Source organism: Dermacentor variabilis, chromosome 3, assembly GCF_050947875.1.
Source record: "Dermacentor variabilis isolate Ectoservices chromosome 3, ASM5094787v1, whole genome shotgun sequence".
Taxonomy (NCBI): domain Eukaryota; kingdom Metazoa; phylum Arthropoda; class Arachnida; order Ixodida; family Ixodidae; genus Dermacentor; species Dermacentor variabilis.
The window spans coordinates 53,226,563-53,250,848 of record NC_134570.1 but is presented as its reverse complement, the minus strand read 5'-3'; the positions used below and the strand labels follow the sequence as shown (position 1 = coordinate 53,250,848).

Below are 24,286 nucleotides of genomic sequence, written 5' to 3'. Positions count from 1 at the left end.
AGCGCAGTGCATAAAGGAAAACTGTGGTCGTAGACGCTTGCGAGCACTCACCGTTTCGTTGGAACGAAGAATTACACGCTATTGTTAGCACTGTCCGGCTGCCGTGCACTACACCCGCTGTTTAGATAGGGCCGCCAACGAACCGCGCTATCTAAACCCATCTGGCCGTATACAGAACCGCACGCTTACAGCCTTCCATCAGGTGTCCGGTGCGTGTACGTTATTACGCGTTGTGGAGCGACAACCCCAAACAACAAGTGTCGCTGGAAGGTGAATGGCGACAAGGATGCATTCCCTCTCCCATATCTCTCGGTGATTGCTCATTATCGTCGGCAGCGGAAGAAGCCGCAGCAGCAGCCTGTTTGCGTAGCGCAGTAATCTCAGTAGACATACGGCGTTCCGCCGCCCGAGCACGAGGTCGTGGGTTCGGTTACACCGGCCGTGGCAGCCGCATTTCGATGGGAACGGAATGCACCAACGCTCGTGCGCTGAGAATTGGGTGCGTGTTAAAGAACATCGGGGGCGGTCAGAATAAATCTGGAACCCACCATTACGGCGTGCCTCACAGTCCACTGTAAAGCTTCAAGACAATAAACTCCCCCATATCAGGATCCGTATTTGCAAAAACCTTTTACGCTACAGTTCTCTCTGAGTGAACATTTTCAGCCAATACTGTAGCTGGACGTATAAGTTAGCGAAGATAGCCTGCCACTGGCAAAGTGCGTTTACGACAGAAAAGCTCTGCGAATTCGGCCCACGATTAAATCGGCCGGTTTAAGATCACTGTAGAACGAAGGTCCTTCTCACCGATCTCCCGCCAACCTTGTCTCGAGCCCGCTGACGCCACAACATGACGGTGCATTTCCTAATCTTCCGGATCCACCAACTAATCCGCGGCTGTCCTTCTCTTCACGTTTCTCTTCGTTTTTTTTACGCAAGTTCCATTACTCTAATAGATAGCCCGTTATCTAATCTACACATTAGATGAGTGCCTATAATGACACCCAAGGCAAGAACCTACAATGGCGACGAGTAAGTGTTGCCATCTGCACACACCGAACTTCCGCCAAGCACTTCAAACGCCTCTTCAAGAGGATAGCCTTGCGCTCATTTGCGATGCATACGTTCGTACGTGGCAGTTATCGCTGCCATAGGTTACCTTTCGCTATGGGTACCATTGAAATCAGCCCGTAAGTTGTTGAATTTTAGTCAGCAATATTAACGGTTGCCGGACATAACCTATACATATACTTTGCTTTCTTCTTCGTTTGTATTTCATAAGGCGCTCCATATGCATTTTTAATCTTGACTCCGTGACGTATATCTTTTCATGTCGTATACAACACGCACCTAACTTGTTTCGATTTCTAGAGGAGTATAAACTGCGCTTACGCTAAATTCAAAAGTACCAATGACCAAAATGTCCGGGCAAGTTAGGCCTACTCCTGTCGGGTACGCACTGCAATGTCAATTAGACTCAGGGGTGTGGTGAACTGAGCGCCACCAACGCCAGGCAGCAATGACACCCACTGCTCTGATTTCGGGCATCTGGAAACCGGACAGCCAAAAACATTTTTCGTCGCGTATTAACCGGGCTTAGGAAAAAAAGTGCGGAAGTATGGAGAGGCAGAGGCGCGAAGGTACGGATGAACTTGTAGGAAGATTATCTCGCCTGTTTCATATACCGGATGTCCAGCGAGACATGACGTCACGGACATTCCTTCGCATTCTATCAAGGACACGATCTCGCCAATACGGTGACATCCCTCAGCAACATCACCGGGAGTCGTAGTTTTGGCAGCCACCTTGACGGGCAGAGCCACTTTTCGTCGCGTATAAACCGGGATTAGGAAGAAGAGCGACGGGGGGGGGGGGGGGGGGGGAGGAGGAGGGAATGGGGGCTGTCACTCATGTGCAGAAGCCGGATGTCTAGTGCGTGCATGATGTCACGGGCATTCCTTCTTTGCACTGCACCAACGGTGCCTCCATAAAGACGTGGCCGAGACCATTTCCCAAGTACCCCCCCCCCCCCCATGGCGCTATTTCTCTCACATTTTTTTGTTTTGTTTTGCGTTATTCGTCTGGGCGTCTAATGACTGCGGACACGGATTGCAGCAATCGCACCAGATAACGAAGCAGAAACCAGTCTCGTGAAACGCGGGGTTTGTTTACAATACCCTCGTGACACCGACGTCGTTCGCTTTATAAGAACGTCGCATCTCGGGCGGAAGACCCCAAACAGCGCCGGCTGTCTCGCACTACTGGAAGCATACCAAGGAATCAAGGTGAGGCAGAGACCCGAAGGAATTCCTTGTACCCTGGTTTTGAGATTGGATTCTCGCAGTTCCTGCGCCTTACCGCTGTTACTCGACATTTCTGCAGTTAGCCATAGGAGACAACGAAACCAAACCTCGCGAAATTCCTTTTTCCTTTCCTTCTTTGCACGAGCTCTGCAGTGATGTTCCTTTCCTGCATTTAATATGTCGAATCCTCGTTTCACATCGCAGGTGAGAGCAGTCTTCATATCCTTTTCAGACGGCTAAGTGTATAGTTGTACACGCTTAGAAAATGCCTAAAAAATGAGGACTGATGAAAATAGCGACGCCTCAAACGCGTAACAGACTCCTTAAGGTACTTTTGATTGAAATGTGCTTCAAAACTGATTGTGTCACTCGAAAGGGCGACGAGATAGAAACCGCGTGTTTCTTGCTAACTTAGTATATTTTCTGGTAGCGGGTTCTTTTTCTTATTTTTTTTTCAGTGATCGTCTACCCTATAGGCAGAATTCTTAGGTGGTTAAATGTTTTCCAAGTACAATTCACGCGAAATGTCGGTCCGATGTCGCTTCCGCAACTGAGACCGAGTTCAGGCGCGGACCTCATATTTGAGGACGCAATAAATATCGCAAGAAAACACAGGGTATCTATTCGACCGCTGTCTAATGGATGATGTGGAAAGGGAAAGGAATTAGCTAAAAAAAGTATTTTAGACAGAAGTAAATAACTGGCGCCTAACAGGCTGTAGTCAATGTTTCATAGAGTTTCCCTCCCGCATCTCATGAATGAGCGGCTTCACTGCAGACCGGAAAAATCAGAGTATAGACTATATTGTTCTGAAACTTTGGAGAGCCCGCCATCATGTGCTGTTAGCACGGGCGTTTTCTAAATATAGCAATCAATGCACGATACTCTGCGGTGGATTTGTACGCACAATAATTGTTCGCACGAAACGACGATTTCGGTTATTCGCAACCACGATAATGTGACACTGCTTTGCACAGAATAGAAAAAAAAAAACGTGCGTGTACCAAGTGCCCGGGATGGCGCGCCGTCCGTGAAACAAGAATCAAATCGTTTTAGACCGACTGTCAGCTGTCACACGCTGGGGCTTTTCGATACGCTTTCACCGCTCACCCTTCTTTCCGAGAGACAAGTGTCAGCCGCCATCTCAGTATCGTCTTAGTCCGAATGCTCTGACTTTTTTTTTTTACTTTGTGCCTCTAAATTCAGTGCACAGCTGGAACAACATATACAACAAGTTATTTTTTTAGCAAAGTTAATTAAAGCTGTGTCGCCTTTATCATCCTCTTTCTCATCCTCTCCGCTCAATGAGAGTTCACCCCAGTCGATTGACTTAGAAGGTTGTCGCGGATTCCCAGGGGTCGCGGTGAACACGCCGTTGAGTACTGGCTTCCGCGCACCCGTCATTAGTTTGGTACAAATTGAAACTGAGATTACGAATTAAAAATAAACTTTGTACAAGAGAGCACGCGAACGCGTAGGTAGCTCCTCCGCTCTGCAGTGCGTGGTGTCTCCTCAGTTCAGGCTACCAGTGGCGTTACTGTCAATCTCGCTCAGAAAAGCAGGCACGTCAAATAATTTAGCTTCGTAAAACCATTATCTACAATATATCTCTTGATTCAAATCTAGCTATTCTCAAATTTGTACGTTTATTTTATTTCGAACTATCCGGTCATCAGCCGATCTCCCGGAGTGGGTGTGTGCCACTAACTCCTAGGCCCTACATATATACGCGTCTACAACAGGAAGCAGTCCAGTTCGCTACCCCACATCTGGGAAGGGACAAAATCAAGGAGGTGCAACCCATTCGGGACATCATTTCCACTCCAAGTTTTTCTTGGTAACCTCATTGTGTAAAATACAAGTAAAGAGAAAAGAACAGAGAATAACAGAAATATATACGTAAATCGCTAACACATATCGAAGGCTGTAGGCACCAAATGTTGCAGCCCATTTCACTGACAGGCCTACAAAAGCATAAATTCAATTGTCTTTTTAAGAATATTACACTGGGAGAGACACAATCTCAGTAAAAAAAAAAGAACAATAAAATGTCAATAATACTTTTTGCAAGTCGAACTCACCGACAAGTTTATGCGGCAATGAAAGGAACTCGCACGTGACAGCGCTTGCTAAAGAACAGTCCCACTGCATCGTTCGCATTCGTTTATAAGCTTGGGAACCGAAACTATACGCAGCAGTTATATTAAGGTGAGACATAAAGCCCGTCAATCAGTGTTAGGTTTGAATAATCTCCATTACCTACTCCTTCTCCCCCTTTTAATCGTACACCTTAATGTCGAGCTATACTTTACCGCGCTTCTTGCTGCAATGACGGCGTACGCTTCGACTGCGTTTCGCAGAGCCCCACATCGCCAACCATGAAGGTCCTGGTCATCGTAGTGGTTATCCAGGCCATCTGCGCCACGGTCGTGTCGTCCTTCGGCTTCACGGGGACCGAAGACTGCCCGGAACAGGGAGTGCCCGGCGTCACGCTCAAGGTTCCTGACCCGAACGACTGCTCGGCGTACTCAGTGTGCCTGCCGCTGTTCGGCTTCAAGCTCAAGTGTACCGTGGGAAAGCACTTCAGCGTCGCTGCTGGCAAGTGCCAGCCTGCCGCTGTCGCCGGATGTGACCCCGGTAAGGAAAAAAAAAACAGAAGCCCACCTGACGAAGAGTATACACTCTGAAAAACGCCCCCAGAAAGTCGTCCGCAATTTCCACGTCTGCGAAAGAGCAGACGAACGCGAAAAAAAAAGTACAGAGATTTCTGCTGAAATTACTATCGAGAATTATGGCACTGAGATCGTTCAGCTACTATGAAAATGATGGGTAGCACCAGAGTAACAACGTCCTTTTTAGGGCTTGTTGTTAAAGAAAAGTATTGAAAGACTCTGGTAGCACTGCAAAACGTATGGGGTGTAACGTGCCAAAGCCGCGATCCTATTATGACGCACGCCGTAGTGGGTGACTCCAGATTAATTTTGACCAACTGGGGTTCTTTAACGCACGCCTAAATCTAAGTACACGTGCGCTTTCGGATTTAACCCCCATCGAAATGAGGCCGTCGTGGCCGGGATTTGACCCTGCGACCTCGTGCATATCAGCGTAACACCACACCCGCTAAACCAACGCGACGGGTCCGGTAGAACTGTAGTGAGCACGTTGGGGCTTTGTCTAATCTTCGCACAAGTGGCTTCAGACGCTCTTGTGGCGGTGGTTGTTATGTTTTCTCTTTCTGCACTTCGAAGAAATTGTATCTTTTTAACCGCAAAGCGTTTCTTCGGACTGGCGTAAGCATCGCAACGTCTTGAATTTGTAAGACGCAATGTTCTTGTCGAAAATGATCAATTAGCAAAGCGAAGAGGTACGAAGATTAGTCATGTCCGCGCAACTCTTATTCCCCTGCTGGAACAATACCTTCTTTACTAGATGCTTACTGCATCGCTCGCGTGGCCAATTGGAGCGGGCGTCTCCATATTTCATGCTAGTTCGTGGTATTCGCAAAGAGATTTCGCTAGAAGCCGACAGTAATTCCGGTCGCAGCAGAAGTGACGACTGCGAAGTCAGCGCGCGTTTGGCCAATGGCTCAGCGAGAGCCGGAGGGCCTGCCTCCGGGATCGCAGTAGACGGCGCTTAAATCTCGGAGGCAGAAGCACGTGATTTAAGCTTGCAGCGCCTGCCACAACCAGCGCTCGTAAGCAAAAGTAATGGAGATGATAAAAAAATAAGAGGGGAGGGAAACAGGTTCTAGGTATAAAACTCCATGTTCTGGGTTAATGGGACAGACATCCTTCAAAGGAGGCTTTGGCTGGAATACGCCACCACACTTGTGACTCCCGTAGGAATGGCCAGTGTTCCCCTTTCCTTTTGCAGGAAATTCGATTTGCTTGAGAAAAGACTTAGTTAACGCCAAGTTCGTAGTGTCACTAAGCTTCAACTGCATATGTCCAGTGCACTTCAACTGACCCAAGGGGGCTCCAGAAGGTTATGTGACGTCCCTTTCACGTTAAACAAGTACCACTTTCGCTGCAAACGCTGGGCCGAGGTGGCATACTACTACTCCAATCCGCGTTTATTCCAAATCCGCCATTAGATATCCGTGATAGGTCACCGTGGTTAGGGCTCCGCCCATGTAGGCGTGGTGCCTGTCAATCCGGGCTTGGTTCGAGTCATAGTGACCTATTACGGAAGGCTAATGGCGAAGTTGGAATAAAAACATTAGAGTAGCTTTACGTTATCTCAACCTGGTTTAGTTTTCCCCGCGTACAAAAATCAATTGGACATGCGCATGCCTTCAGGAGCCCGCTACTGCAAAGGAGTTTTTTCTAGCGTTGCCTCATTTAGCGTGAGAGTCGCTGTAGCGAGCTAAGTTTCATATTGACACTGCAGCCGCTGCCGAAGCAGTTGCCGAACCGCAAGTTGCTCCGGAGCCTGCAGCCCCAGTTGCGCCAGCGCCCGCTCCCGATGCGCCGGCGCCAGCACCAGCAGCGCCTGCGCCTGCTGCACTTGCCTTCTAAGAGCGGGACTCTGCAGCTGGAACCGCTGTTGGGGGAACATCGTTAATCAGCATACGCGCAATAAAGCAGACGCTACGCTGAATGTAAATAAACGTGTACGCTGTGTCACGGCTACAGATTTTGCATGGAGGCTCTTTATACAGCCACGGCCACTTCACAGCCATTTGACAGCCCACACGTCAATCGAACACAGCGCGAAATAACATCAAGAGGAAGCAGGAACCCGCCAGGAACAGTCGCTACGTGTACGGAGAGCCATTGAGAACTGGCGTCTTCGCGGCGGGGGGAAAATGCATGTAACTGGTTTTCTACATGGGCACCACGCGCTCGAAGCACACAGCACTCTTCACTACGCCGGATGCGGAAAGCTTCGCTCCGCAATGTGCTGCACAGAGATAGAAGTTGTGTTCATGTGCCTTAAGATAATTGTTACGAATGGGGGAACTGCAACTTTTCCAGGGCACAAGGGGCTTTCGCAAGTTGTTCTGTACCTGCTTATACAATGTGTACTTCGTAAGCCCGCAGAATCTCGCTATTTAAAGCACAAAAGCACGTTCTGTTCAAGCCACCAACTACGAAGGGTGCTAGCGATTTGGTGTATCTTCACTGTAAACATTTATCAGCACTCGCGTGTGCGCTTCGCTTTCGTTGCGCGGTTTGTTCACAATTCACTACGCGAAGGAGGCTATACGAATATCCGTTCATTCAACCTGTGGAGCAATGTTCAGCCCTCCCCCTTCCCCCATGCCCTCCCTCTGTCCATCCGAGTGAAAACTCATGCATAGTACATTCAAGGCAAAGGGAACAACGCACCACATGAAAAAGAAAAAAAAACGGAGACATGTACATTCGCAGTATATCAAAACACAAAACTGCACAATTAAAAAAAAAATTTCAACAGCTGTCCGCAAGACTAGCTCTCGTGAGCTTCGAAAGTTTCAGACGGCCGTCCGCTGTCTCTACGCGAGCGCTGATATGCCTCGAGGAACATGCGTGCGTTGATATACCAATTGTACCTCCATGTCCAGACGCACAGTTCCTCAGCACATTCTACCGATGTCTGTATGGGCGACATCCCATAGCGCGTAACCTTCAGCGGTCGAAGAAGACGAGCCTTTGAAAACTTTCGATCATGCCCACGAGACCTGCGTAAATGACAGCGCGAGACCATTACAAAGACATGTGGTTGTTAGAAAACCCGGCACTTGTGCACGGGATTTAGCGACGTCTCCGGCTGGCAACGGAAGGTCTCCGAGAACCTCAGAACGTGCCGCAAAGGTGCGGAGCAAGGATCCACGTCTGCGTTGCGCTCGTTGGGAGGCGCGGCGCACTTCATGAGGCACCAGGAGAGGAAAAAGGTCTCCAGTGCCGAGTAACCGGCGACGTCCACGTGATCCTGATGCTTTTTATCGTAGTTCTCCTGGAAGGCGTCCAGCAAGGCTTCAATGGCGACCGCCTCCAGCATGACGTTGACCCGCGGCGCGATCGACATCGTCCGGGCGTCCTTGGCAAAGCATTCTCGAGACTCGTCCAGACGATCCTTGGTCGCCGCCTGCCTGCCGTAGTAGTCCAGCGCGATTTCGGCCGATGCGCGCGCCAGCAGCGCGCCCAGCGTGCCGTACTTGATCGCGACTGACGTCTCGACGTCGAACATCGGGGACGTCAGCGCGAAGGGCAACAGCACGAAGTCCTGCGAGCTCTTCTTGACCGTGTACAGTTCGCTGTTCAGGATGGCGTCGACCGTGCGCAGGACGTCTACGCTGGTCTCCGTCTGAAAGCGCAACCGCGACGCGTTCCTCCAGTTGCGCACGAACGACGACGTCATGTCCGGATAGCCCAGGAACGGAGAGCGAAGATCGTGCTTTATCCGGTAGTCGAACGCTTCGAACACGCCCTCTAAGGAAGCCCACTCGGTGAGCAAGGTCGTGTCACTGGAGAACGCCGGGTCGTCTTTGAAGCGCACCGTGAACGCTTTGCGCACGGAGAACACCAGCTTGGCCACGTCCGAGCGCACGCCCGGCTTGAGGACGTGGGCGCTGTAGGGCGCGAATATGGCGTCTCCCACCACACCGTAGGTGAACATGAGACAGATGGACGGCGAAGACGTCCAGCTCGCGAGGTGGGACCCGCCTATGGCGGTGGCAAGCAGCGCGTCCCTGCTGGTGAAAATCGAGGCATACTGCACGGCGCACCAGGAGACGTACAAGTGCATCCTGTCGTCACCGTACTCTTGCCAGAGCTCGCCGAACGCGCTGACGAACGCCGCGTTGGTCGAGACGAAGCGGAGTGCCCCGGTGACGTTGTGTCTAGCCAGTGCAGTTGCCCACGCACTCACGTCCGGATACATGTGGTTGGTTTCCAGCGTGGTCCAGTTTCGCAACGCCAGTGCGTCCCTCAGCCGCTTCTTCATAAGAAGCTCGGCATCCAGGATGTGGCTGTAGGTGACGTTCCCGACGCCGCCGTAGTGCTGGACGAGAGCGTCGAAGTACCCCTTCCGCTCCACCTCGTTCGTGGTTCGCGAATCAATCAGCGGGATCACTCGCGTGAACCAGTCCGAAGGCTCCACGATCACGGTGTTTGAATTCGCCGAGGAGCCCCTGACCATGAAGTTAAGGATCGCGGGCCACCCCAGTTCGAAGGCGAGGAACAGGCTCGTCTCCAGCACGTCCGGCCGCGACGGAATCCAGGGCCACACGACGCCGGCCTCGGCGAGGTACGCCCTGACCAGCGCGACCTCGTCGGCAGCCGACCCGGCGTCCGCCTTGACGAGGGACTCGTAGCAGGACCGGAAAAAGGCCGCCGTCTGCTCGCCCGCGTTCTGGTGCGTGTCAGGGATGGCGACACCTTCCACCGCCGCGACAGTGGCCTCGGTCGCCGTGCGGAACACCGACTCCCGCAGTGAGACCGAGTGCTTGCTGCGCCATCCGTCGCACACGTAGCGGCCGAAGCTGTCGCACGGGTTCATGGAACCATTGACGGACGCGTGGAGCAACTTGGCGAACGAATCGCAGGATACCGTAGTGCACAGCTCAATGTTGAGGTTCGACTGGACGACGAAGAACACGATGACGACGGCAAAGGTGACGGAGAGGAAGAGTGCGGCCAAGGACCACAGGTCGCCCTTCTCGGACTGTTGCGCGGCGGCGGCGGCGGCAGCGGCGGCGGCGTGCCGCATCTCTACGGTCACGTCCTGGTTCGGCTGCAAGCACGCGCGGTCCTTTGTTAAGACTGGAGAAGTATATATATAAGGCTCGGCGAACTATTCTGTGCGTAAAGCTTAATTTATATTTCGCGGTTACCGGTGTATGAGGCAAAATTCTTTTCTGCCCTGCGTATTTTCGCTAGAATTTGTACATATCCTTCTCAGATCCAAAGAAGTGTCAGGGGCATAACCTTTCTTGAAGTCGGTACTTCTTACCGATAGATATATGTAACCAAACTGAAAAGCGCGTTGTTGTGTTTATATGCCAAGGCGTTCAACGTGGCCTCTTTATGCATGTGCAGAAGGTAACAGAGCTTGGTGGATTGGCACGTTGAAGCTGCATCCTCACTTTTCATGTCAACTCGCGCTGCTCAAAACGCATTCCACGGATGCTTTTCCTCACCTGAGAAAAGCACGATAGTCTATATCAATATAGCGCCAATTTTCCCTAATGAACACGGAAATAATCGACCTAAGCCACTTCCATACGGTCTTACACGCATGCGACTCGATATGCGCTATAGGAACACTGTACAAAATCGCTTCGTAGTTAGCGTTGAAAAAGGAGTAAAGGTGTATCGCAGAGAAAACAGCCCGCGAAGCGAGGTCTAATACGCGCACAACACGAACACAGTACAGCGCTCGTGCCACGAGCGTTTCCAGTCCTCGCTTCTCGCGCTGTGTCCGCTACAGGCTGCAATATTCAGCGTCGCAGCTTTTGGCAGGTTGAAGGTGACGCGCATTATAACGTGCAACAAGGGGCCGCGCGATCGTATAGTCGTGCGCGTGAGCCTCACCGAAGGCTCGACGATATAACCTACAAGGGGGTAGGATGCCTTTTTTACTAGCGAGGCGGAGTGTCCCGTCGAAATGTCAATCAAACCGCCGCCAGCAAAGCAGCCTGCGTCGGAGACCTGAAGCGATCGAACGTGTGCGAATGACCCGCCGTCGTCGAAACGCGCAGCCAGAAACTGACGTCGGAGCGCGCATGCACTACACATGCGGGAACACGTTGATTGCATGCAGGATGTTTTTAGCGCACACTTTCCAATTTTCTTTAAAGGAATCGCCTGTGGCAGATAGCAGAATTCTAGTCCATGAGCTCGACTATGCTCGAAGAGGCGGAAATTGGTCCCACGACAAATTCAATTGCATAATTGACTAATTAACAATAATTTGCTAATTAAGCTTTCGACTAATTGCCTTATGGCACACATTTCAATTTAAAGAAAGTTCTAGCGGATGAGTTTACCAGGCACATCCACTTGTAAAGAACTGTGTTCACGCCACCGTTTACGAGACGTGCGCCATCAAACTTGCGGTAAAAATGCGCGACGTCACTACTGGCACAGCCAACCAGGCGCCGCTCCTTCTGTTTTTCTTTTCTCGCGCATGCGCATGAGGTTGCGCCGGAAGAGTTTTAGCTGTACAGGCTACAGACGGATGGACGTACGGACGGACGAATCGGCTAGCCCATATACTGCTTCGCTGTAAAAACAAAAGCAAAGATGACAGAAATAAAGTCGAAGATATCGGCGCGTTCTGTCGGAGAATGATACCGAGAGGCAACTGATACACACGTCTTTTCAATTGCCGATTTTTATTGCTTCAAGGATTTCCCTCGTTTTCTTCTTGTGTTTTCTGCACGCAAGTTCCGCTCCTTTCAGGACTAGTTTGCAGCCGAAATCCCTGCAATGAAAGGCTAAATGACCTGAATCTTTAGCCGTGCAATGATAATTGTCCTCAGTTAGCCTCGTATTCAAGCACCTGCCCGTCTTCCCGGTGTATACCTTGTTACAGGACAGAGGGATCTCGTAAACCGCTCTCTCTGTACAAGTGACTTAGGGTTTTCGGTGCTTGATTGCGCAGGTACTCGTTTCCTTTTCCGCGCCACAAAGTTCACCTTTTTGCACAGGCCCGACAATAGCAGAGGCGCCGAAAACACCACATCAACGCCGGCCTTTTGCCTTATCTTTCGCAGACTCTGGGAAATTGTGTGCAAATGACGTGTGACCAACTTGTCTTGACACTCCCTGTGACTGCGAGTGGTTCTGCACGCCTTCTTTTACCTTCTTTAGTGAGCATTCAGCAAATGATATCAACAGCTTCGAGGGCTACACGGAGCTCCTGAGGCGGCTCAATTGGTTTGTGCTCATTTCACTTTTGTGATGGCACGGTCTTTGCAGCGCGTTAAGGAAGCAAGAGCAGACAATCGCCCTCTTCACAACCTTTTAATGCGCCGATTGGTAGGGAAGGACAGGTTTGTTGCCCTATGGTTCATAAGACCAACATATATGATCAGAGGATGCATGTACACCAACGTCTAAAAACCTAATAAAACCACTCCCTGGTAGCTCATGTGTCAGTATCCATGGCGCAAGGCATTCAGAAATGTCGCCATTATATTAGACAAAGCAGAACAAAAAAAAACATCTAAACATCTGAGTAACTGGAACAGTTGTTGGAAAGTAACTGGAACGCCAATAAATTTCTCCGCAAAGTTAGGGAATTAACATCTCGAAACCGGTGTCATCCCGAGAATTCCTTCCAAGTGAATCCACCTAGCAAGCTCTCCAGCTAGAATTTGTAAATTGCAATATGTGCCATAAGTTAATTAGTTATACTTAATTGGTAAATTTTTAATAATTAGTCGATCATGCATTTATTTTTTTGCTGCAAGTAATTAGTAGACAAGCTCAGAGACTAAAATTGTGGTATCTGCCACAGGTAGTCTTTGAAAATTTTGAAAGTGTTTGCTGAAACACCCGGTGCAACCGAATAAAGACGTATTATACTCGGACATAGTGAAATATCTAAAAGGGCTAGGGTATGGCGAAGTAATTGAACGGGATACAGCGAAGCTTCTGCATAAGTATTGAGTAGATTTGAGGCAGTGGCAAAACAGAGCCCTACGACTTCCGAAGGGGATTCCAGACAGTGTTTCGCTGTCTTTGATGCATCAGTTGCTAGGATTCGCGTACATCTTTGAGGATATCTTTCAATAGGTGCCTCGTACCGCAGGCGTGCTTGGCGTGGCCATAGCACCGCCTTGGGTGACAATCGTTCCGGTTTTCGACCGTGGCTCTTCGTGTGCTGCGGCTTTGGTTGGACGAGACCCGACGGGCGGCCTCGTCGTTGACGTCACAGCTGCTTTCGGGACAGGGGCCCCTGGTCGGTGGACGGCCGCGTTTGCCTGCGGTTATTATTATTATTATTATTATTATTATTATTATTATTATTATTATTATTATTATTATTATTATTATTATTATTATTATTATTATTATTTGTCGACTCAAAATTTATACGTCCAATAAACCTTTAAAAGATTTAATTATGGGGTTTTACATGCAAAAAGCATCATCTGATTATGAGGTACGCCGTAGTGGAGCACTCCACAAATATAGACAATTTAGGTGCAAGTGTTTTTTCGCATTTCTCCCCCATCGATATGCGGCCGCCGTGGCCGGGATTTGATCCCGCGACCGCATTCTTAGCAGCCCAACACCACAGCCGCTAAGAAATCACGGTGGGTGCCTCAAGTAAAACTTAGAGTGGAAACAACTATATTCGTGCCTTGCGAAACCTTGTTAAAAGGCAGCGTTGCCTGAAGGGTTTTTAATTAGTAGTATACTTCCGAGCGATGTACGATAGACCCATTTTGCCAAGCTTCAGATAAATCAATAAATCAAAGAATCAATTAACCCGTATTCGTATGACCGGATATATACATCGCTAAAAAATGAACACGAAGGAAAAGCTGCAAATGTTGCAGCTCGACCGAGTGACATCCATCCAATAGGCGCGACGACAGCGTGTAAACAATGTAAGAGATAAAACAAGTGAGAAGATTTAAGTAAAATGCGCTGAAACATAAGAAACCAAACTGATATGTGTGCTTGCTAATTTTGGGCTCAGTCCTTGTAGTCCCTAATTAGTGCATGATAATGAAGTTTTCAAGGGGGGGGGGGTGCTTATAACAATGAAAGTAAAAACTATTAGTTTGTTCAAGGTGGGTGAGGCAAGTGCCAAAAATGTGCCAAGCTTCCGGCGACACGCACTAATGTAGCATCGTGTGAACCTGTATGTGCACATGTCAGCTGCCGCCACAATCTCACGTTGAACAAAAAGTGTGTTCAATGTATGGAATGTCTGTTATTGCCCTGGTCGCTCTTTTTGATCTATGTAAGCTAATTCAAATTTGTTGACGTAGCGTCTCCCCATACTAAGACGCCGTACAAGTGGGTATGGAAGAGAGCTTGGTATATAAGTCGCCTTATGGTGACTCATCTCTAATAAGTGCTGATGACAGAATTGCGATATCGCTTATTTTTTTATTGCTGAGTTAGAGAGTTGTGGGCTTGGTGTTTCAGCCTCCTTCAATTTCCCGATTTTCGACAGTTACTGTAAATGCATTGATGAACCGAATGTAAACTCTTACTCCCCACGGTCGGTAGACCTTGATTTTTTTTTATTATTTACATGATACAAACCGTATCAAATTCGGCGGAGTGGATGCCGGGAAAAAATTATTTTCCCAATCTGATATATTCAAATAGTACATATGAAGGACTCGTATAGACCTTCGTAAAACTTTAGTATATAGATAGCAAGCCTTCCCAGTGCCACCTGAAACTCCTCAATACGGAAGCTGAACACAGGACGGAGCGAGCATGATCCAAGTCTACAGAGTTTCTTGTAGTTTAGTCACTTAAGTACTCCAACGCGTCACTGTTTAACTTTCTGTAGGTGTTTGTTTTAGCCGGATCATATCACCCTTATCAAGGTACAATAACGTTCCAGATAGGGAAAGAAAATGACCACGAAAAGAACATCTCCTCGAAGTGTACCTGTATGACGGGCTTGACCTCCTGCTGCGGTCTTTCTTCAGCCCGCTGGACCTTTCGCGTCGCGTGTCGAGTAGGGCTAGACCTGTCCAGCGTCCTCTCCTGCGTCAGCTCGGTGTCAATGTGCTCGGCCTCGTCGGCGGCCTTGTGGTGCGAGTCGCTGCGGGACTTCTTGTGGCTGCCGCTCCTCCGCGACTTGGACGCCTCGGGGGACTTGTCGTCTTTGTGCATTGTGGACAGCAAAATGGCCGAAGTGCAGGTAATGGCAGCTGACCCGAGGCTTCTTCTGACCGGCGCATGCACTGAGGCGCGCGCTTGTGATGATGATGATGATGATGGCGGTGGTGGCGACGACGATGATGATGGTGCAGCACATGCCTTTTGAAGCGACCAGTCACGCGAGTACATAGGTACAAAAACTAAGTAAAAAAAGGAAATTAAAAGCAACAGTTATCCATGCAGTACCTATCGCACTGCCACCTATGCTGATTTTAGTTTGTTCCGGTGCCGCTTCGTGGTCTGAGCCGCCTCATGCGCCTTCGTCAACCCCAGTTGCCATCGCCAACTGCTCGCCATAGGATTGTCCACACACCCGGGCATCGCCGGTGAATGGGGTGTATACACCATACACCGGTCTATACAATAATAACGATGCGTGGGCATAGGAGCACAAAGTGTCGCAGCCTCTTCTTTGTCCTTGTTCCCGTGCTGTTGCTGATGGTGATTGCAAGGGCCTCAATCGACGACGGGGATGACGAGCCCTGAAAGAAAAATAGAGAAGTGTTTTAATGAAGAGAAAGGAGGAGAGGTTGGCCGGAATAACGTGCGTCTATAGCCTGCTACTCCTCGCAGGGTTAACGAGAGAGACAGGGGAAGGAAAAGCGCTTCCCACAATTTCTTTCCGGGAAACTCTATGGAGAAAGGGGGAACTAGGCGGTAGTTTGCAGTGCCGTTGTTCAATGTACCTTCTCTACAAGTGCCCAATACAACGCACAGTGTAATACTGACAACGTAAGCCCACTAAACACAGAAGCAACGCGTCCACAAAGAGCGTTCTGACACAAAAACATTTTGTCTATTGGCCTTTATTTCGCATTATACCGCACATATTCTAAAGACAAGCGTGTAAGGCCGTCGCAGGAAGAAAGTCACAAGCGGTTGTATGACGTCTTGGGCCCGGTCAATCAGTCTCCGTGTGCCTTGTCTTCTTCTCCGTACAGGAACGGTAGGAAATATCGCGACTGATGCTACATCACACCACCACAAGGTTCTCTGAGAAGCCCCAACTATTCAAGAAATATTTGAGTCGCAATACCCTACTTCGTGCCATTTTCATGACTCTAAGAACACCGCAGCGCCCCATTTTCCTGTAGCTAGGGGTAATAGAAGGGAACTACGCACGTCCCCATTTCCGCATGACGTCCGAGATTACCAGTAGGCGTGCCAATAGGATAATCCTATACTTCGGTGACGTATTCCCATGCTTGCAAATGCAGCTGGTGTGCATGCAGGTCATACGAGTGCACAGTGATGACCATGAGAAGGAGGGTGGTAATGATGATGATAAGGATGATGCAGCCGCTGCTCTTTGACACATTCACTACGTGACGATGATGAGTAGTAGTAGCTATGGCCTTTGCACCGGGCAGGCATTTGGAAATTCTCTATAGCATTCAAAACTATGTATAAAAAAATCGAAAACTTAACTCGTCCACTGTGCGTTCCCAGCCGACCGAGACTGCGCTCGGTATCGTCGCCCGCCAGTACGAGCAACGCCGCAGCACCAACTTCTCCATTTAGGAATAACTACACGAAACTTCCATTATCCGCAAGGCCTCCCAGATTTGTACCTCGTTTTAACGATATCGGAGACGACGCTTCCGCGCTTTCCAATTTTACTCTATGCCCGTAGTGGGTTGCTCCGTTCCGTTGAGGACCAACGAATCAACCGAGAGCGCGCGGCACGTTTCGCGAGAGACTGCTTGGCAAGGGCGCGTGAGCCGGGCCGACGGTTACGTTCCAGAACGTCGTCGGACGTTGCATAAAGCTCTACATGTGCAGTTACGCTTCCCTGATCGCGGCTTCGTCGGTTTTCTCACCCGCAGGCGAGATGGCCGACCTCAAGAAACCTTCCATTACGAAGGTACGTTTGCTTTCTCATTTCAAAGTGTGGTCACGTGCCTTTGAAATGCACCATAATACAACCGCACGAGCTTGGTGCAAGCAAGCGGCTGTATACGCCATGAAGGAAGTAAAGGATATGCAGGAACCATCGACGGTGATGGTCCACGTAAGCGGCTAGGCGAATGCTTTTAGAGATCTATCTATCTATCTATCTATCTATCTATCTATCTATCTATCTATCTATCTATCTATCTATCTATCTATCTATCTATCTATCTATCTATCTATCTATCTATCTATCTATCTATCTATCTATCTATCTATCTATCTATCTATCTATCTATCTATCTCAGGAACGCACACGTCTGCGTCAACCGATCGCTGCAAGGCATGGCCCAGTGCGAAGGTGTCGTCCTCGCAGAACTGGCCTCGCTCGAGGCGCTAGCGGACGCCTTCCGAGCCGACGGTGGCAGCGACAGCGCGTTTCTCCTCGGCGGTCTGGAGCGGTACACGGCGATGCAGATGTTCTTCATCGCCTGGTACTTCGTTCGCTGCGGCGACCAGCGTAACGTCGGCGACGACAGCGTAGAGGCAGACCCGTGCTCGCACTATCTGCGGAACGTTCCCCGCTTCTCGGAGCCCTTCGGGTGCTCGCCGGGAACGTTTCTCAACCAGGACACAAAGTGCGAGCTCTCCTGATGGCAGTTAATTCGACGGCGCGGACGCTCCGCTTGCAAGCGTGCGGGTTTACTTCCAATAAGAGCGCGTGTACTGCAGTATGCGTTTTCTCTCTTTTTTCCCCACTCCCTGTCTGGACATTGAACTTTTTCCTACACGATTTATCCTATTAGCTCCAACTAGGACCGCCCTATACCCAGTATATAACGTAGATGGCTATAAGAAAAGACACGCGTACCGCTCCATGGCTTCTGCAACCCTATTTGTTCTGATGCCAAGTGTAACCGTTTGTATGGTTTAGTTTTACCTATTTTTTTCGCGCTCTAGCTCTTTCTTTTTTATCTTTCAGCGTACAGCCCCCCTTCCCTACCAGGGAGAGTTTGGCGTAAATATACGCGTTTCTCGCCGAATATACGAATCGCATTTAAAGCATGGAATGTTCACCGACCAGTAGCATGTTGCTAGTGAGTGCTCCCCTGTGGTCAAATAATTCAAGATATACGTCATCGTCAGCCTTTCTGCGTCCACTGCAGTGTGTGTGGTGCTTTTTCGCTCCATCTCCTAGGTATCCCTAAGGCACGCGGACCTCTTATACAGGGTGTCCCAGCTAAGTTTAGCCGGAGGTTTAAAATATGCGAATGCCGCGAAGCTGGACAAAACCAAGGTAATGGTGTTTGCCGTCGCTTGGAGATACTTAATTTTTTTTTCATTCCGCCTAATGAAATAGTCCTAATCGATTAATTAACTTCTCAAATATTATAATTAGATGAGAAGTGTCAATGAGACGGGACGCTGTGTCAATGCTCGCCTAAAAGAACATGAAACGTCTGTGACGTCAGGTGGAGGGGCTAACTTGCCCGCTCAATGCGGAAGTTGCCCTTGCCATGCTGTTTTCATATATGAAGACACCGAAATTATTCGTAGGAGACACTCGAAATGCGAGGGGAAAGTCATGGAAATTTACCAAATCCACACACAAAAAAAAAGCGAACACAATCGATGCGTGAGCGCACCCTCCACAACGCTATATTGAAAAGAAGTGGCTTTTTTGGGAAAATGCCGCCTTTAGAATGTGTCATTAAGCAATGTATTTCTTTTTTCTTTTCGTATGGCACATGCGCGAGTTTTCTTTTTCTTTCCGACCAAAGTGTTTTTATTGAACTCTGTTGCCAGTCCCAGCGTGTGCGGTTGTCTTTTCTCTCTTCTCGTGTACGTGTCTTCGAAGGCTGGGTTTCGTCGTTTGCTTATCAAGTCAATGAGACAATTGTAGAGCGACATGAAAAACTCCCGATACAGCTCCCTGTTGGTCAATATATGCTATATAAGTGTTTTTTTTCCCGAGCGTGAAAGAAGCCCGCAAATGCACGCAAAATTAAGCGTGAAAGGAGCCCGCAAATGCACGCAAAATTAAGCGCGAAAGAAGCCCTCAAATGCACGCGAAATTGCCGCGCGATTGGCCCCTCGAGGTACTTTGCAGGTATTCGAGGGCGTTACTTACTGCACCAAATGAGTCCACATTTAAAAACAGTCCCCATTCCAAGGTAACTAGACCAGGGAATCGGATGACTGTGTCTCGGTCAATCATAATCGTCGAACCGTTCGCAAAATCCCACCCATGCCATCTAACCGTTCCGCCGGACTCTTCCTCCAATGTTGCGTGATCGCCCCCGCATGTGCGAGGCAACCACGTGGTCGACGCAGTTCCCACGGAAGTCCTCGACGTTGGTCCCTCGCATCAATCAGTGCATCGGATCTCCGTGACGGTCAGCTTGGGGAGACACGGGAAGCCTGGTATTGACGGTTGTTACGGCGACTACAGAATCCGGTGGTCGTTGTCATAAGGGGGAGCTTCTTTGTTGACCCGTGAACAGTCGTCGCCAGGGCTGCGTCGAAGTCTGGGAGGGCGCTGCTGAAGGGGAGGCTGCCTCGTGGGAACGACCTAAGGAACGCCATTTGCCGTTCTGAGACGTACGCTTGCGCTTATAACAAGCAGTGACGAAAAAAAAAGAAAGCTTGCAGAGCAATTTGGGTGCACTCAAGGCTGCGTTGAGCGCAATTTTTTTTAAACGACTGTCAACGTCATTTTAAATTTTCGTTAAATGAAGTGCCAAACCTGGCAGGCGTCAGAGCGTTCAACATATTTCCCCACGATAATTATTTTAAATTATTATTCGCGAGGATTAGCCGCAAGCGATAAATAATTAAAGGAGGTTAAATGCAAGCTTCCAAATCTTCGCCGTGCAAGAACTGCAGCAGTGCATGTACGAAGTTGTTGTCTATCACCCAACGGTCGTAGTTTTCTGGTAGGTCTGGTTACAGTCCAGGCTTTCTTAGATTCTTGCTTCTACAAACCTGGGCCCATAATCACACGAAGCTAATGAACAGATTGTTGCGATAACAGAAATAAAGTCTTAGGAGGGCAAGTAAGAAAGGATAGGTCGAGCGCTGAACTTCAACTCATCTTATTCATGGCAGAGCAGGAAGAATCAACAAAGGCGTATGCGTATATCAGTGGTGTCTAGAGCGATCTCGTTGTCAAACAGAAAAGCAGACGTATCACTAATGCAGCTCGTGCCTCTCTCTGTTACGCGATATGCTTCCAAAAGTGCTCTTGCTAACGTATCACCATACCTGCCAATTATCTTAATCTCATGCACTTGTGGCTGACATCTGCCTGCCAGGTAAACTGTGCAACGCACATTAACTTTGTTAATTATTGACAATTCATGCTCCTGGGCCTGGTTACTGGCACATTTCCCCCCCCAGTCCCACGCAGGACTTCCGACGTTTCAGCGCTACTTCGTATATAACGCCCATCACACATTTCACGTACGGTCTCATAAGGTCTTTCTGGCATTTCATTTTATCTTGGTCGGCACTTGAGTAGGTCTTCGTGTGTGTACACACCCGCGTACTTATATTGCTTGACAATGTCTATGACTTCCTGTTCAATCGATACCAAGTAATTACTCGTCTCTTCATAAATATCTCACTTCCCAGTTTCTCTGTGCTAAACTGAAGGCCTTGATTCATCGCACAAAGCCGTCCGCATACATCAGCCCAGTGACCTTCTGTTGCACCCTTTGCGCCTTAAAGATGCAAGGTAGATAAATATGATCAACCCTTCCTCTACGGGGGTACGTGACGATGGTCCTGCGTGCACCTGACCCACGTCACGGTTAAGTAACTCGCAGGTAACGGTGCCGGATAGCTTCAGCCTCCTGCTCTCTCCGCTTGGGATCTTCTCGTTGCTGTCGGATTGCCTGGGCTCGGGCGGCTCTGACGTCTAAATCGGCGCGCCCACGACGCCGATTTTCACGGGCGCCGACTTTCACGGGCGAGTTCTCGCCGACGCTCGTCGAAGGCTGCCTGTTCGTCGGGGGGACGCACAACGCGTGACCGTCCCATCTGTTTTCCGAAACTATACTGAACGGAAACGAAGTTGGCGTAGCACGTGCAATATCCATTCCTGCCCTTTCCCTCACTGGCAGAAGTTAACTGCTACGATTGGTTGCGCGCGTGGCCTGAGCGCGCACCTATGCAGCTGGAATCCTTGCTAATTACTCACGCTGCGGCGACTGTGAACTCATCAAACCTCCGATTCGCACAGCTGCTCTGGCAGCAGGTTCTTTTTGTGCGACCACAACGCCACCGAAGCTTGAGTCAATACAAACTTCGCTTGAAAGGAAACTAATACGCTGCTTTCCGTTGGTATTTCTGTGCCTTAACCTATCCTTTTTTCTATATAGGCCTTTTTCCTCTTTAGATGTGCTATTATATGCAATCAACGTAACTGTGATATCGTTTTTTATTGCTGAGCTAGAGTTCTGAACTTCATATTTTGATTTACTGCAAATTTGATTTCTTCGCAAATATTTATTTTAAAAATTGAGCATCTAAATCAAAAATTCGAAACCAGTAGTCACTAGGTGTTAGGTTCTCTTAAGTGCAACAGACCCCGTCAAATTTGGTGCAGTGCTTGCCGAGAAAAACGAATTCTCCTTTTACATGTAATTTCGATAGGAGTACCCGAGCTAAACTTTCCTCTTAACGCTATCGCGGTAATGCCACAGAAGACCTATGGTAATACGTGTAGGTGTTCTGTGGTAATACTGCGGAAAACGCGAGGGCGCGGCGAAACGGCGCTCCGCGCCTTCTGGCGTCGCACCCTCGTTGCGAGACCGGCGCCAGCACGCATGCGCGTCCCTCCGTGACTGCAAACGTGCAAGTTTCCGCCATTCTTCCTTGCACGCCGCCGATACACGAGTGTAGCCCATGAGAGCAATCTTGTGCGCGACGCCGACTAAACGGGCCGTCACTTGAAAAGATCGCTCGATGCTGGACATTAGAATTTGTCGCCCGGACATTCCATGGGCGTCTAGCCGAAGCCGGAACTTGGCTAGCGCAAAGCCGGAACTTGGCTAGCGCAAAGCCGGAACTTGGCTAGTGCAAAGCCGGAACTGGATGTACTGTACATCCCTCATATACTACCGATTGTCGCACGGAAAGAGCAAACGATTGAATTTTATACGTGCATGAATAAGAAGCTATTGCAAGCCCTTCAGAAATATCTTCTGCTGCTTTTTATAGTAAAATAAACATCAGCTTGAATTAATGAAGCACTCGTCACGGTAGTTTCGACGCATATTTGTTGCCCCCATACCGGCAACACCGGGGAGACGTCGCTCAAGATCGTCGCTCGCATGGGGTACGACTTGTAGGCGACGAGCGAACCCGACAGCCATCTCAATCGCACCGCTGGTCGCTGTCGCGCGAAAGATCGCTTGCACAGGGTTTATACACTTTACGATTGGCGCTGTGGCGACTTCGACGGGCAAATCTATATGCCGAAGCGTGAGCTGGCGCGCGCCGCTGCGGTCGCTTTTTTGTCGAGTCACGAGCACATATGCACAGGTTCCGGTCGCGAACGCAACACTTTCTTCAGCATTGTGCCTTTTCGTGACCAGGCTTCGTCCTTTTTACGAACGGGCGTTCTCTCGCAGAAGTGCGTAGCAAAAAAGGTGCTTATAGAAGGAGACAGGCAAGATGAACTCGATTTCGGTTATACGAAGCTTAATGCAGAAACAAGGTTCCCAAAGAGCTCCAGCTACACGGGTAGGTGCGAGGCGAAATCCGGCAACACTGCTTCGCGCGGCTGTTCCCCCACTCCCGATTCGCCCCGGTTCTTGCATCGCGCATTCTTGGCTCAGCAGCCGTTTAATATGCAGGTTCCCATTGTTGACCCCGCCAAGTGCGAGATTCGTTCCGCAATTCGCTTTTTGCACGCCAAAGGGACTGCACCCGTGGATATTCATCTCCGTTGACAGAAGTGTATGACGACAAGTGTATGTCCGTTCAACACGTCCGAAAGCGGTGCACGGAGTTTAGTGGTAGTCGGAAGTCCACATGAAGAAATGAAGAACTGAGTGGAAGAACGTCAGTCTCGGAGGCGGTTATCGAGGCGGTCGAACGCGAAGTGCTTCAAAACAGGAGGATCACCGTCTGTGAACTTGCTGCTCAGATTTCTGCAAGTTCTTACGGTACAGTGAAAAGAACTTTGACTGAAAAATTGGGGTATCGCGAGTGTTGTGCTCGATGGGTACCGCGGCTATTCGAGAGGTTTAGCTTGTCCGGTATTCCGGTAAAACGCAGGCGTTGGGGCGGAGGCGTAAACGTGAGTGGTCTGCACGGTGCAGCAGCCCGGTGGCGCAGTGCTCGAGCAGACAGAAGCAGCTGGTGGCGCAGTGCTCGAGCAGACAGAAGCAGCTAATATTGCATTAAGCGATAGCGTATTCTTTTTCGCTGCCGGTGTAAATTTTTGGCACTGGCGTAATCGCGTTGCTGTCAAACATTTACACCCACAACAAAGTAAAATACACTTGGTTACTGCAATATTAGCTGTTTCTGTCTGTTTGAGCACTGCGCCACCAGGTGGCTGCACCATGCAGACCACTCACGTTTACGCCTCAGCCCCAACGTTTTACGTCCGCCTGCGTTTTACCGGAATACCGGACAAATGGAAACCTCTCTATTGACATCAGACCACAAGGAGAAACGCCTTGACTGTGCTCGCCAGTTTCTTCAGAAGTGTCAAGGAAAGATTATTGGACTCATTGTTACGGTAGACGAAACATGGGTGCTTCATTTCACTCCCGAAACGAAACAAAAATCCGAACTATGGCGTCACCCAGAGTCACCAGTCGCAAAGAAGTTCAAACAAACTCCTTCTGCTGGCAAAGTCATGGCTAGTGCTTTTTGGTATCGTAAGGGGATACCGCTGATCGATTTCATGGAACGCGGGACAACAATCAACTCGGACAGTTATTGTGCAACACTAAGAAAACTCGGGGGAGCTATCCAGATCCACCGGCGAGGACGACTGGAAGCCATTGTAACGCTGTTCCACGACAACACCCGACCTCACGTCTCACGTCAAACCCAGGAACTTCTGACAAACTTTGGGTGCACTGTCATGCCCCACCCACCGTACAGTCCAGACCTCCCGCCTAGTGATTATAGCTTGTTCCCGAAGTTGGAGGAACATTTGAGTGGCCAACGCTTCCGGAGCGAGAATGAAGTCGAAGAAGAGGCGAAGCGCTTCCTCAAATAGCTGGC

At 49.4% G+C, this 24,286-nt stretch overlaps 2 protein-coding genes across 2 annotated transcripts; one reads left to right on the top strand and one right to left on the bottom strand.

Moving 5' to 3' along the window:
• Nucleotides 1-2,170: 2,170 nt before the first annotated feature.
• On the top strand, nucleotides 2,171-6,932 carry LOC142575610 (uncharacterized). The gene is made up of 3 exons (XM_075685103.1): nucleotides 2,171-2,285; nucleotides 4,664-4,940; nucleotides 6,693-6,932. The coding sequence occupies exons 2-3, from the start codon at nucleotides 4,682-4,684 to the stop codon at nucleotides 6,818-6,820; spliced, it is 387 nt and encodes a 128-aa protein (XP_075541218.1). The 5' UTR covers nucleotides 2,171-2,285; nucleotides 4,664-4,681; the 3' UTR covers nucleotides 6,821-6,932.
• Nucleotides 6,933-7,539: 607 nt separating this feature from the next.
• Nucleotides 7,540-13,204, bottom strand: LOC142575609 (neprilysin-1-like). The gene is made up of 2 exons (XM_075685101.1): nucleotides 13,039-13,204; nucleotides 7,540-10,019 (listed from the first exon to the last, which is right to left on the bottom strand). The coding sequence occupies exons 1-2, from the start codon at nucleotides 13,060-13,062 to the stop codon at nucleotides 8,010-8,012; spliced, it is 2,034 nt and encodes a 677-aa protein (XP_075541216.1). The 5' UTR covers nucleotides 13,063-13,204; the 3' UTR covers nucleotides 7,540-8,009.
• Nucleotides 13,205-24,286: the final 11,082 nt, after the last annotated feature.